Here is a 15161-nt window from a genome sequence, read left to right as displayed (position 1 = left end):
TCGACATCCAATTCTGCTGTAAGCAGAGGCATGAGCCTTTATCCTTCGGGCCAGCTTGTAACAGAAATCGGGGATTTCCACCTCTCTCCAGAACCAGTAGAGCTATACCTACTCAAAACTAAATTCTGCTGGTTCTGTGAAGTTTTGCAATTTGTTGGAGGAATACTATGACCCATAAAAATACAATGTAATGCCATCAGACCTAATGGGGCCTTACTGCTTTTGATCACATACACGAGAGACAGGCCAGCTGCATAGAAATAAAGAAATAAAGGGGTTTGGAAAAAATGCTTAGCAGGAGGATAGAGAGACTAAATAATGTTAGAAGCCACCAAATAACAGAAATGAAAATTTTAACTCTGAGAAAAAAGAGGGAAAAATGAAAGTTAAGTGTGGTTTATATGTGAAGATCTTATTTTGTATTGTTTTAGGTCTAGCCTTGATTCCTGGCAAGGTAACACTTGAGAGAAGTACCCATCTATGTGCATACAAATTTCCAGAACTGCATCTTCTGTGTAGAAGAAATGCCCTATAGTTATCTGTGTTTCTTAAAGTCATAAGTGAAGTAGTTTTATTTAACTTCATTTATGCGGATTTAATCTATACCCTTTACAGATCCGTTGCGCATGAGGCTTCCTGCTTGTCCCATTCACCTGTTCTGTTCAAGTCAATGTTAGTGATGGACAGCATGTTGCTGTCATTTTAGTTTCACAATTCAAAATGTCCATCATATCCAAGCAATGAAAGAGTAGACACGGCTGGAGGTGATTGCGTTTACCACATGTAAGGCCATCTATTTGTTTCTGTGCCATACATACTCTTAATGATCTGTGCAGATATACCAAGGTGGCACAGGGCTTACGTACCCAGGTGGATCTGTGGGAGCCAGCCCAGTTCTGGACAAGATTAATCACCTTAAATCAGTACTTACAGCGCTTAAATCAACACTTGTGACAGCCTCCGACTTACCCCATGCTGACCCACTAGGGTATTTGCTTTACGCTTTCAGTATACAGTATTCACAGTATCTGGGTGTATCATCACTTACAGTAATCCAGTCCCCCCAGCCCACCCTTCCTGTTCCCCATTTCCCATTACTCCAAATAATTGACTGGGCTTTTAGCTAATCAAGTCAAACATGCTTTATAGCAATAATTTCACCGTGCATCTGTTCACTTAAGGAACCTTTAGCATCTTTGATCTTACGGCTGGTTTCAGTCCACAGAGTATATCCTTACTTAATGAAAATTTTCATGGCTCTATTCACTTTGGTATCTATAGTCTTGTTTAATTCAGTAAAGTTATGAGAAATTACTCTGAGGAACTGCTCCTGCAGTCCAGAAGAAGCCACAATTGGAGGAAGAAGGTATATTGTGTCCTTTCTTAGCTCTTCTTCCCTTCCAGTGCCTAAAGTGCAACAGACGGATTGCATAGGCAAAGTGGCACTAACTACCGTAAAAGGGGCAGGATGATGCTGCAAGAAGCCACAAAATAGTGAAGACCCTCCTTGTTCTGCATTGGCTTCTTCACACACCAAATGCTACATCTGTGCTTCTAGGATATAAATATACCCTCTTGCCTGGTAAAGAGCACTTATTTTCTTGATTAGCATTTTTTAAATGGCTCTTGTGGAGAATTATTACTAAGAGTGTATGTTAGTACACACATTTTTCTGTAGATCTCTGCGGAATTTCACAGATCTAATTGTGGGATAGATAACTATAGTAGCAAGATTCTGTCACAGCTGGCTTTTGAATGCCACGGTAGACGTATCTTTCTCATTAGAGAGACTGTTCCCATTTCAGTAATCAGGTTAATCACCACAGAAAGTCTGGGATTGGAATCCTGGTTTAAACTTTGACACAGAGTATATGAAGTACACTGTATCTTTTGCAAAATTAAGGAAGAGTTCTAGCTGCAAAACAGTAAGTTCTTGTTTCCTGAGAAAATAATAATGAATTTACTAAACGTTACCTGTCTTAGAGAATAGGATTTATGCAAGAAATTTTATAAATTAAATTATGAAACATCATTTAAAATAAATCAATATATACAAGGCTATCACATGAAAAATTCAACTGTAACATTCCTACACTGATCCAAAAGTGCTTCCAGATTATATACAGTAGTATCATCTCATATATCTAGAAATTATTTTACAGACTTTTGAAAAATATATCAAAGAATAAAAAGTTTCATTATCTATCTCAGAGACTATTCTGTATGAAAATCAAATAAGAAAATAGGTGGATTAAAGAGGAAAAGAAATACGTTTTTCTAATTTTTCTATTTAAAAACATTAAAAGGCATCATTTAATGTTTAAGCCCTTCAGAAAAAAAGTTGGCAAAAACTATAAAAAATTGCAAAGGCAGAATTTTGTTTTGGTAGAGTATTACTGTGCTATTTGGAAGCAGGCTTAGGTAGCAGAAGGTACAGTTTTTGTCTTTAGATAGTGCCACAGTTTTCTGAAGGCATGAGAACTGTAGCTTATAGGCCAAATTCAATCATCTCACCTAGTCTGGAAAAAACAAAGCACCAGCATCAATGGAAAGGACTTTGTGGATGTGTGAGAACAGATGGTTGTGACTCAGTTCTTTAAGAATTACACTAAATATCTTGTGAGTATAGAAAGTCCGTTTGCATAATGACTTGTCTTTTCTCAGTCAGGCAAAGTAGATGCAAATATGCAGAATTTTACAGCAGTTTGGTTTTTGCAATTGGATGTACGTGTATATATGGTTTTATTACCCAGTAATTCATGTATTCCTGTATTCAGCCAGTGGAAGATAAGGTCCAGGCTTCTGCCGTTTCCCTAAAGTCTTCTGACTTGGGCTATTTATGCATGAACAACTGTTCAGCATTTCAGTTGTATAGAAAAAACAAATTTTGACATATAACCAACATGCCATTTGGTTAAAAATCTTTTAAATCTTTACTAGTAATGTGGAGGTATTGCAGGCATCTTCTGCATTTCAGTGTTTTCATGTATGTATGTTTGGGTGCTTTGATATTTGATTGTTCTCTATTTCAGATAGAAGTGAGGTGAATTGATTATTTACCTATGTTATTTAAAGAATGTTATTTTCTTTCCCCAGTCTTTTATCTAACCTATCCTTTCTTAATATGAAATATTCATTGATGCTACCTCTGTTTCATATTTTGCTTATTTAAAAAGTTTTAGATCACATTTTAATAACATAGGCTATATCTTTCATTTACATTTGATCAAAGGCATTTTTTTCTTAGCTCTTACCAAGCTAATTAAATTAGAAAAATGTAAGGCCAAGCTTTTAGTTGACTCTGCACTGCTGAACTCATACATTTGAACAAGCCTGTATGGATTTACTTAACAGCCCTCTTGAATCTCTTATTATTATTCTCTTGTAAGATTATCTGTGAAAAATCAGACATCTGCAGTGCTTCAGTTCATGATGTGTTTGTTTCTGTTGGGTGCAGCACTGTTTAACCCAAGGATGGCGTCCAGTCTGGATCTGAAAGAAGCAACTAGCAGTCAAAGTTCATGGGATACTTTGCTACCAGATTTCCCTAAAGGACCACTTTGCAAATATCGTAAGAAAGCTTCCTTCAGTTGGAAGGAAATGGCTGTGTTTTTAGATGGGGAAGATATCATCCAGCTCAAGGTAAGCTTTGCAAGAACTGTGAACATGTTTTAATTTTGGATAGACCTATCAGCAGAGATGAGTGTGCGTGATTCAGAAGGAGGGTGTTTAATAATACTCCGCAGATATGGAGCATGAAGAAATTATTTTTCCATATCCAATTTTCAGAGCAAAAATGAACTTTTAACCAACCTACTTTGCTACCTAGTAAAGCTTATTTCATTACTAATAATGAATAGTGGGGAAACCAGCATGTGCTACATTACAGGACTTCAATAAAAAGTATAGTTCTGTAGAAAGAACTGTATCATACCATATTTCTGTAGGGCCAGCGTTATATCATACTTTTACAATTCATTTAAGCTGATCTAAGTTTATTTCACTGCCAAAAGCAGTATTTCTGTCCTTCTTTGACCTGAGATAAGTTCTACTATCTTCTGTGCTGGCAATTAAGTGCTTGTGTTGCATTGCAGTTGCGCAGGTTAGCTTGCCTACCTGGCTGAAAGCCAGCTCTACCGATAAAAAAAAAAAAGATTGCTTCAAGCAGAAGAGAGTTTGCAGGAATGCCTGACCTGGAGGATGCAGGAGGAGGTAGCACTGCTTTTTTTGGTGGTGTTATATAGATTTACATGTATTTAAGCTAATTATGAAACTTCACTGTAGTTATTAAAATCTTAGAAGGTGGATTAGAGAAATCAAAAGTACCTTGGTCTGCATCTGACAGATATATTTAAAAGACATAAGAAGGCAAAAGTGCCCTGTGTTAGAACGGGCAGATAGTACTGTTCATACAGAGAGGTGGAGTTACCTTAACTTTCAAAACAAGCACATAGAATCTTGTGGTTTTCTTCCCTCATATTGTGACATTTTCTTCAGCGAGGAGAAGGGGACTTGAAAAAGCTTTTTAAAAGATTTTGCCTAAGTTACTGCATTTTTTTTCTGAGTTTCTGTCATTACATGACAAACAATTAAGGAGGCATGGATAGCTCCAAGACACAGAGATTCGATGGAAAAAATGCTGTAGCGTATTATCTAAGGAAAAAAAAAGATCCAAAGTAGAACATTAAAAGATGCACATCCACAGATTGAACATCCACATGCAGCAGTTGTGTTAGCTGAAGTACGTTTCTACTTTTGTCTGGAAACAGAGCAATCATGGTAGCTTAATGCCTTTAGCATTATAGCATATTTCTAACTGAATTTAATCCCTGGAGCTTTACATTTGTGCTCAAATAGAGGGCTATTGCTCTTTAGAGCCCTGCCAACCGCTTCACAGTGAAATGATGAGGCAGTTGTAAAAGGTAAGTTGTACCATACCGCTCTCTTATATTCAAAGTGAATCAATCATACACTACTTCATGAGTAAGAAGCTTTCATAAAATTGAGCTGCATGAACTATACATATAGTGTTGGACTGTTTTAATGTATTTTTAAATTCTGGGGAGTTTTCGTTTTGTCTATAAAGTTACCTCTTCTATCAAACCGTTGTAGTTTGAGGCCTAGCGTTGTACCAGAAGTCTTTTAACTTGTTTTGTTAATGCCCTTGGATAAACTTTCTCATGTCAATTTTTTCTCCCTCAAGAATAGAATCTTCTCTGCTTTAGAAAATGATCCTGTCTTTGCACATCATCCTGGAGAAGATTTGAGCCGTGAGAAATACCAGGAGCTGACATTCCTGCGCTGCAAAAGGCTCTTTGAGTATGACTTTCTTAGTCCCCAAGAGAATGCAGAGAAACCGTTAAAGATATTAAATGTGATTAACTGCTTAGGGATGTATGATTGGTCTCCATGTCTCAAGTATTTTCTACATTGTGGTGTAAGTATAATTCAAAAAGGTATACTGATGTCTATTTAAATTTAAGTATCTTGCGATACCATAATTGTGTTGCTTTCTGCCTATTTTATTAAAGCAATATCTTTTCATAGTCTATTTCTTTGTTTTTAAGAATCAAATTGAGTTAACTATTTAAAAGAGCTGGAGAGCTGTGAGATGACATTTGTAGATCTTTGTCAGACAGGGTGTAAGTCCTATCTCCATTGGAATCACTCCTGGAGAGCAAAGCTGAAGCAGTGTGGGCAGAGCCACAGAAAGATATTTTGACACCTGTAGCATCACCGTCTCTTTCTGTTGTCCCCTCCTCTGCATTCTCTCTGTGGCAGTAGCAACTAAAAGGACTTGGCTGTATGTGCCCCACTTTGTGTCTCTGTCTTTGTTACACCACCAGATAGAGGTACCATAAGCTTCTTTGCCTCACCACATGGTGTATCCAGAGGGAACTAAAACCTGTGAAAAGATTCTCATTGACATCAGTGAGTTGGGGTTGTGTTTGTCAGTTGTCCCCGGTTGAGTCTTCCAGAAAGAATACTTAACAGAGCTGGTCAAATAACATTGGCTGAATAAATTCAGTAGCGCTAATCACGGAACAGAGGAGGGTCAGAGAATTACAGTTTTGTTATGTGAATATCTATTCAGAAAAACTGAAGGTAGCTTTAAAAACGATGATCTTGTCTGGTCTTCAAGCAGCTTTCTCCTGTTCTTGGGTCATTTACAGTGAAACAAGCTAAAACACTCTTAAAGCTTTTGCTCTACTTAAGTGAGCATCCGTAAGTACAAGTGGAAAGTAAGCTCACTAAGCGTTTTGAAGAGCTCTCAGTGAAGGCTTGAACAGGTTAGAACTGTAAAAATTTGATCATGTCATTGAAGTACTGCATTAATGGGCCATTCAGTCTTTGGTCTCTTTGATGAGTGTTTTTCTCCCTCAGAAGGCATTCAAACCTCTGTAAAGGGGCTATGGCAAGTTGAAATCTTGACTTATGTCTTCAAGGTGTAGCGTAAGTAGTAGTTTACTGTGCAGCTTACCTTTCCTGGTTTCTTTGATGGACATCACTATTACAAACCATTCTGTATGTGTAATTTGTGCTTTCCAACATGAGGTCATGGATTTCACTCATAATTCTCCATTTTTTACAGATATTTGCAGGTACAATTTTGAGTGCTTCTAAGAGGTTTGCAGACTTCGTGAAACAGGTTTATAGCATGGAGGTAATTTTTTCTGATAACTTATGAGAATCAGTTACTGTCAGAATTACTTCAGTACCTGCATCTTTGCGTCATTTCTGATCTCTTTAGGTATCTAGGTACTTCTAAATAGCAAAATAAAAGAAGACCAAGGAGAAGATTCAAGCACTGAGCCATGACTGTCCTCACTGCTAATTATTACACCACTTCCTGAAGCTGTTTTAGGCTGTCCGGTGCAACATGGAGAAAAAATTTGGGGATAGTTCATTCCAAGGATTTCTCCCAAAAGGCAATATAGATGAGACTGCCTCAGTTTTGTCTCCCTCTACAGTCCTGTAACATAACCCAGCAGGTTTTGCATTCTTGGATACTCCCATATCCACGTCATATACTTGCAACCTTTTCATGATGCTATAAAAATACCATTTTGATGCTATGGACTGAAAAATGATTATGTCTTTTGGCCACAGAAACACCACATAGAGTCCAAAGGATGAAGTCCTTCACAGAGCAACTGCAGCCAATCTGATCTAGGAAGAGCCAATCCTAAACAGTTTCTCTTGTCTATGGCATTTGGCCATGTGGTCAGAGTTCACTCTGGCCTCACCCTCCTTGATTTTGTAAGATAGATATATGTTCTGAGTGCGCTCATATTTTCCTGAGCTTCATGCTTGTTTTGTTATTCTCTATCAGTTTTTATCTTGTTGTCAACTACTCACCGTCCTTAAATATTTAACTTTATTTCTTAAATTGTGGGCTTATCTCTCAGCAAATAGACAGCAATATACTGATGTGTGGTCCTCATTGGATACCACATGTTAAGATCAGGATGAGCTCTGTTAATGACCCTCAGTGTAAGCAAAAGCCTGGGGATATGCATTTGCAACCTCAGGGTTAGGTCTGATTGGTTTCTTAAAACTGCTAGTCATTATCCAACAGCTGAATTTTCAATCATCTGAAAATCTTCTGGTTTTAACTGCCATATTAAACTAGACTTGAATTGTGCCTTATGTCTCCTTATTTAGATTTTTGGATGTTTTGCTCTTACTGAACTCAGCCATGGGACTAATACCAAAGGCATACGAACTACTGCCACATTTGACAGCAGCACTCAGGTTAGTCCATAATGCCTAGGAATAATGTTCGGCACTGTTAAGCTCTATTATTTATTAACAAGGCAGAATGATTCAAGTTCTTTGACTAGTAAGAATTAATAAAGTTTGATTCTAAATAAAAAAAAATCATATACATTGGAGAGAAGAGTGTTCTTGCAGAGTCCTACTTCAAGAAAAACAGAACAGAGAAGCATATCCCCCTTCATGTGCTGTGGGTGCCTCAGTTCAGAGACAGCCCTTTCTCCCTTTCATGTATTTCTAAGCGAAAGAGATTGATTCCTGCAGAGAGAAGATAAGGGTGAGTATAGGAGTTGCAGCAGTTAAGCATGTTCCTACACAATTTTCCAGTGTTTTCAAAACAATAAGAAGTATTCTGTGGCAGTGTTTTTGACTAATTCAATTCCGTAAGTTTAATACTCAGAAAACTTGCAAAGAAGAAGAAAGCATCGTGATTCCATTTTAAGACAGCAGAATAAAACACAGAGAAGTGAAAAGTATCTCTATCATGTATCAATCATGTAGAAATTTCTCTTTCCTTGTTTAAGTGCTTATTATAGCTTTGGAGCGTGATATAAGGATAGCACCCTTCTCCTTTGTTATGTCTCTTAAGGAAGAGTCGGACATGTGGATTAAATTGTCTGTTTTCTTCAAATGTGAAGGCTTTGTATATGAAGGTTAGGATTATTTCCTGAGGATGAGAAAAAAAAAGTATTAAAAAAAGAGGTAACTAGTACAAGATTATCAAAAATACCCAAAGCAGACAACAGTAAACTGCTCTTTCCAGTAGGATACTGTTTACTGTCCATAGTTGGCTTCCTGAAATCATCACTATTGCAGAAATTAATTCATCCTCATAACAGTTTTTTCAGTAAATGGATAGAACTCAGCCTAATTTTGCATTATTTTTGCATTACCAAAACAGAAGTTAAGAGAGGGGTTAATAGAAGTCACTCTCTGTCTTTATCATCTGTATTCTTGGGTAATGCAAAGTTAAATTTAAAGCTTATTATTTGATGTCCCAAAAAGGTAGGCTTATCATCTTCCCCCAAAGACTGTAGCCTTTGATGGCAGTCTAAGGTACAGAACTGTGTGCTCTTACTATCAACAAACAAGCTGTACATCATTAAGTGGCTTCAAAAGAATGAAAAATATGAATCATGGATTTTAAACATAAGCATTGTAAATCCTTCAGTAGGTCAACATTCCAGTCTGCGTTTTTCCAACATACAAGCAATTAAAAGATAATTTAAACAGTATGGATAATCAGATCACTGTCCTGAGAAAAACCTTGCAAGATTGAAGTTCCATTAAAATAAATGGGGGGTTATGCCGGTAAAGAGTTCACTGCAGTAAAAGAGACTGAAGTGATTATATCTTTAATGAGATCGTGAAGCTATGAGTTTAGATTTCTTTAACATACAGAAAGATGCACTACTTAGAATCTAAAAATCTGAGCTTTGAAGCTATGTCTAAATTTTAGGGTACATGCATTCTTCAGCATACCCACTATTCACGGTTCCCCAGTTGTCCAAACTGGGAAATATGCTGTCTTTCAGACTGTCAGCCAGGTTTCCATTCCATAGGAGACTGCACAAGAAGGAGATGGTCCCTGTGCAGGTTTCAGCCCAACATGGACCCACAGCCCTACTTGGCATATTTTAACCCAAGATCTAGGAAATGCTACTGAGGCCCTCGCTTTGCTTTCTCAAAATGAGCAGTTTAAGAGTTGGATTTTAGGCCTTGCAATGAAGTCATGAACTTATTCTTTATATTTGTCTTAGACAAATGTATTGTCTCCAAAGTTGAACACAGGATAAAAAGAGAGGTCTCACACTGTTGAAGTCGGGAATAGAGTGAAACTCTGGCAGTTAATGGCCATGTTCAAAACATCACCATGCTCATGAACAAAATTAAAGTAACTATGTGCTGACTTTTATTATTTATATAACTTTGCTCACTTGTTTTCTGTGGTTGCAGGAATTTATCATCAACACTCCTGATTTTGAAGCTGCAAAGTTCTGGGTTGGTAATATGGGGAAAAATGCCACTCATGCAGCTGTGTATGCCCAACTCTATACTCCCGATGGACAATGCCATGGATTGCATTCCTTTATTGTGCAGGTAGGATAGGAATATTGCTAATCATTTGGGGGAGGGAGACAGGGTTCAAATTAAAGTTTTCTGTTATGCTGTTATTGATGTCTGACCAGCAGATTCTTTGGTTAATACCATCAACATTTATTGCAATTGTAACAAGCATACTGGTTTTAAATGTTCACTGTGTTTTTGTGATGATTGATAACCAGTTTTATAATGTCAGTTTCCTATAACTGGAAAATATAAAAGAGCTGAAAAGCCTCCAGATTATCACACTACATATACAGTTAGAAATAACCTATGCTATATGAAGTCATGAAAGTCTTAGATGAGGCTTAAGGTGAATTACGTCTGTCCCTCGTACAAGATTATCTGCATGAAACCAAGTTTCTACCACAGAGATCAGTTTATAAGATTAAAGGCATTAGAAAATATGCCTTTATGGATGCCTAATGCCTTATGCATTAGGAAAGTTATAAACAGTAAAATAAACTGGTTGTCAATGTAACAAGATTTATGACAAAATCAGGGAAAGACACAAAGCTGATCGTTATATAAAAGTTCTGTTGATTTTTACTATGTCTGTGTAGACCAGAGGAAGGGTTTAATGCTAGTTTGATGAAGGAGATCATTTGTGCTTAGGCGTATCTTAACAGACTGCTGTAATTACTGCGATGTTACCTAAGTCTTTTTCATGGTGAGATCTATGTCTTGAAAGAGGTATATCAGTACAAGTTATATCCAGAATTATGAGCTTGGAGAAACAGGAAGCTTTTTTTAATATTAATAACAAAATACAGGTCAGGAATATTTTCACTGTTTGAAAAGTCCAACCAAGAATTGTCTCACAACTGAAATACTGTTTTGTTCCTTTCTTATGCAGATTCGAGATACAAAAACTCTCCTACCAATGCCAGGTGTGATGGTAGGTGACATAGGAAAGAAAGTTGGGCAGAATGGATTGGATAATGGGTAAGTCAATCCGTTTGAATACGGAAACATGCCAGATTGTATCACACTGTAGTGGTGCAAATATCTTCCTGTGTCAGTTCTGTACTTCCAAGGTACTTACTAGAGGTTTTAATTAGCTGTTATTTCCAAAAAAAAAAAGAAGACCTTGAAGAATCTTGAATTTCAGAATTCACTACTCCAGTTAGAATACAAAGTACCACTGATACTCTGCCAATATCCCCACGCAGTTTTACAGTCATAGATTCTGCAGCAGGAATAATGAAAAAAAAACCACAGAGTTCTGAGTAAAGGCAAAACAACCTCTCCCACATTTTGAGTGAAAGCCCTTAGTTGTTTACTGCCTATTTAAGTTCCTAGCTCGCAGGAAGGCTAGTGGAGGACCAGACATGCTTTATTGTTAGTAAAGACAAAAGATTAATGAAACCCAGTAGGGAAACTAGCAATCTTGCTTAAACCTTGGGATTCCTGGAATAATCCTGTCCACTGCATAACAGAAGGATAAAGTTAGGATTGGTTTCTTTTTTGTTCTCTGTATATAGTTTAATCTATCATGCTCATTGCTCGAAAGACTTCTTTCCCTTGCATGATTAAATTTAGATCTCAAACCAGAGGATGATTAGTCATCATAATATTAAGACGATACGGATTTTGTGTTTTTAATCCGAATTTGAAATAAAGAAGTACCTGGGATCCATTCTGTATCACAGCCTTCAAGCTGTGATGGCTGTAGCATTTTAATTCATATTAAACAAGACAGACTGAAACATATGAGATCAAGAGAAAGTTAGACAAATTAAAAGCAAGAAAACAAGGATGAGCTGACCCTACCACAGCAGCATGAAATAGAATAGATGAAGGGAGTGGTTGTGGATGATTCATGAAACAGTATTTCATTCTCATTCACGTGTCGCTAAAATAGTTGTAGCACCAACACTGGGAGAACCAAGTTTTCTTCTCAGGTGGCTGTTTATTGCTGGAGCTGCTTATGGTTAGTTTTTCCCTATTTGTTTACCTTTTCCTAGAGCATCATGAACAGATGTGTCCCTACTTCCCGATGCAGAATAATCTAATGGAGAGGAGGTATAGCAGGGAAGTTGTGGTAGATATCCACATAAAGACAGCCATAAATCATACTGTACATAGTATGATTTTAAACCCTTTATTATATATATAGCTCTGTGTAAAGAAAGAGACCTAAAATAGGAAGGAGGGGTGGGGAATTCTTGCCTCAACTTTGTTTTTGGTGATACAGTTGTTTATAGATGTGTGTGTTTTCCTATGATACATGCAGCTGCAGTAAACAAAGTATAAACATCCTAAGATATCCTGCTGCATAATGCAATGGCTTTGGCTGGCTTTCCAGAAGGTCATAGGTCTTCTGTAGTTTTTTGTTCTATGTATCAGCCTCCTTCTGATGTCCCAAATATCCTGCAGTGCCAAATATGGCACTGACATTCATATTTAAGCCATTGATTCTCACTGAGACTCTGTTGCATAAAGACACAAAAGAAAGAAAGAAAGAAAACATTAAGTTATTGAAGTTTTGTTAAAATGTCAAAAAAGAACTGGGAAAGGGTTTGGTTTTTTTTTGCCTGCATCTTAACATTACAAACCGGTAGCCACCAGATGGCACCACAACATGGGCCTAAATGAGTAATCTACGTGTAATTCAGCTTCATGTTAGGTAGAAACGGACAAATTTTGCTGTTTACTTTCAATTTGCAGCATGGTCTTAAGCACAACATGAGGAAGGAAAAGATCATGCCAAATTTGGTGTACAGTTTGTATGTTCATGTGTTCATCTAAAGCATATCTATATACTCATGTGAGAGTATGGATATGAGATTACTGTGTGCTTGTCACATGTCTAAGATACACAGGATTTTAAAATCCATTTTTCCTTTGCTGATCTAATGAAAAAAGATATCATTTCTTAAAATATGGATGATGACTTGTAGCGCATCCAAAATGATAATCCACACAATACATTGTAAATAAGAGATAACAATAACTGTCCATCTTAATGTTGGAAGGAATCCTGTATTTTAGTTATGACATCACAGGTCATTTAAAATAGTCATACAGTATTCTAATCTTTCTGTTTACGTTGCATATACCTTTTGAAAATCTGTTACCACTGTTTCCTGCACAGCAGTGTCTAGGGAGCCCCAATCATGGATTTGGATCTCTACGTATATATAAAGACAATCCCTGCACTGAGAAGCTTAAGTCTAAGAAAGCAACAGCAGATTAATATGAGAGACACACAAGGGAGCCCCAGGATACTGAAAGACACCCTTCATTCTGCTGAAAGCTGTAGGAGGTTGTTGTCCAGATGTCCCTCAACTATTTTCTTTGAAGAGGTTTGACGCTAGGCGCCAACATTGTTCACAAGAGTTGGTTTTCCCTGTACAACCTTCCTGCTCACACTGCTTTGTCAGAAATGTCAGGATTTGTACACATTTGCTTCTGAGAGGTACATGAAGCTGGGGATGGGACTGGAGAGGTAGTTATTTCATAACCCTGCACTTGTCTGAGGAGCAGACAAGCTGTGCCTCTGTAAGAGGTGGACTCTTGGCTGCATGATCTCTGAAGGGTCGAAACTGACAGGCAGAGACTTCATCCTGGGAGGTCAGACACTGCCTCATCCAGATGTTATCTCCTAATCAGTTTAGTTAGCTTACATGCCAACTTAGCCTGGAGAAAGCACAGCCTATAGTTCCTGTGCTTTATAGAAGCCTGTTGTGCATGGGCATGAGAAAACATCCCGTTGTGCTGCAATGAAAAGCGTTAATGGATATCACAGTGTAGGGAAGCTGATAGAGATCTCGAATTTTGTACTTGAAGAAGTTTTTGCTAAGACTTTTCGATATGTGTACACACAGTTAAGTTCCTGAATGCATATATAGAATATGGGGAAAAAATTCCAGAGATTCCTAGGAAAACACGACTGATTTGTGCTATGTAAGAGAGCAGGGTAGGTGATTGTAGCCCTTTTGGTTTTTGAAAACTATTAATCTGTTGGGTTGTTTGGCTGAAGGGTAGTTTCCTGCTAATGCAAAATGTAATGTTTTCAGTAAGAAAAAAAAATCAGAATCAATGTAGGAGTTTTTGCAGTGTAAATCCATTTGACTAGCCTACTCCTTGGAAATCTGTCTTTTCAAATAATTCTCATAGCTTCGTAACTGGGATGTCCTAAAATCACTTGGCTTTTGCAAGTCTTCCCAGCTTCAGCTACCCATTAAAAAAAAAGACAAAATCACTTGAAATTATTTTAAAACATTTTCCTTTCTCTGTGCCATTCACACAAATTTTGTGTTATAAATACATAAATAAAAATAAAACTTCAGTTTTTCATATGGTAGGCTAGACTGTTCTTGTGTTTTGTTACCAAAAAAAATCAGGCTGCCACCAGAGGATGCCAGTGCTTCAATCTTAATTTTTATAATATAAAAATGTCCACCTGTTGCTAGTGGTCTGAGATTCTTTGAAATGTGCTGTTCACTGAACTCCTAAAATGGAAAAAAACAGCTGCCAAAAAAACCCTGGTATTTGAGATCTGGAGGCTTTTCAATAATATGCACAGCAGGTATAAGAGGAGAGGGACAAAAGACAAGAGCTTGGGCAAGTACTGAGGTGAATTTATTTCTTCCCTTTGATTTTTCAACAATTACCTGTCTACCCTGGTTAACATAACAACATTAGCAAAATTACCCATTAGTGCAATGCACGTCAGCAAGTGCTTGCCGCTGACTCAGTAGTGACTCTAGTTCCTGTCCAGTTGGAACTAGTGGCAAACTGTTCTTTCCCCACTCCAGAAATCACAAAGACAAATAAGACACACAGCTGCATCTGTACAGAAAACAGGTTGAAGAGCAGGTAAAACTGTGTTTCTAAAGTGGTGCTTAACATGCCTGCCTTTGTAAAATATACTCTGTGCTGGTTCAAATGTATCTGCTGATAATAATGATTTTTTTATATAGACAGAACCTATCATAAAAGAAGAAAAATGATGGCATCACTAGCAAAGATAAAGCTTTTTATTTTAACTGACTTGTTTGTGGGAGAGAAAAGGATCTTTTGGGGGGAAGACAAACTGTTAGCTGTATTTAATTACAGTAATGGACTTTGGAAAATTGAAGCTTTTTCTTAGCTGCTTAACAGCCTTCCACATTCAGTTAACATGTGTAATCTCTCCACACATATGACATGTGCTAAGACATTCAGTACTTTCTCTTACAATATAATTGAAGCCAGATTCAGTATTCTAGATACTGAAAACAAAACAAAATAACCAAGAGGAAATGGGTAAAGGAGAATATGCTGGACAAAAAAGC

At 37.3% G+C, this 15161-nt stretch overlaps 1 protein-coding gene across 2 annotated transcripts in view; it reads left to right on the top strand.

The window, feature by feature from the left end:
- ACOX3 (acyl-CoA oxidase 3, pristanoyl) overlaps positions 1-15161 on the top strand; it is a 41640-nt gene that overhangs the window by 1824 nt on the left and 24655 nt on the right. For both annotated transcript variants that reach the window (XM_064511483.1, XM_026122019.2), the window contains exons 2-7: positions 3458-3642; positions 5204-5437; positions 6593-6664; positions 7666-7755; positions 9733-9876; positions 10736-10824. In XM_064511483.1, coding sequence (XP_064367553.1) covers positions 3475-3642; positions 5204-5437; positions 6593-6664; positions 7666-7755; positions 9733-9876; positions 10736-10824 — 797 coding nt within the window. In that variant the 5' untranslated portion in view covers positions 3458-3474. The remainder of the gene's footprint in view (positions 1-3457; positions 3643-5203; positions 5438-6592; positions 6665-7665; positions 7756-9732; positions 9877-10735; positions 10825-15161) is intronic.

The sequence above is a fragment of the Dromaius novaehollandiae genome, chromosome 4 (genome assembly GCF_036370855.1).
Source record: "Dromaius novaehollandiae isolate bDroNov1 chromosome 4, bDroNov1.hap1, whole genome shotgun sequence".
Classification (NCBI taxonomy): Eukaryota; Metazoa; Chordata; class Aves; order Casuariiformes; family Dromaiidae; genus Dromaius; species Dromaius novaehollandiae.
This window is presented reverse-complemented; position numbering and strand designations above follow the sequence as displayed.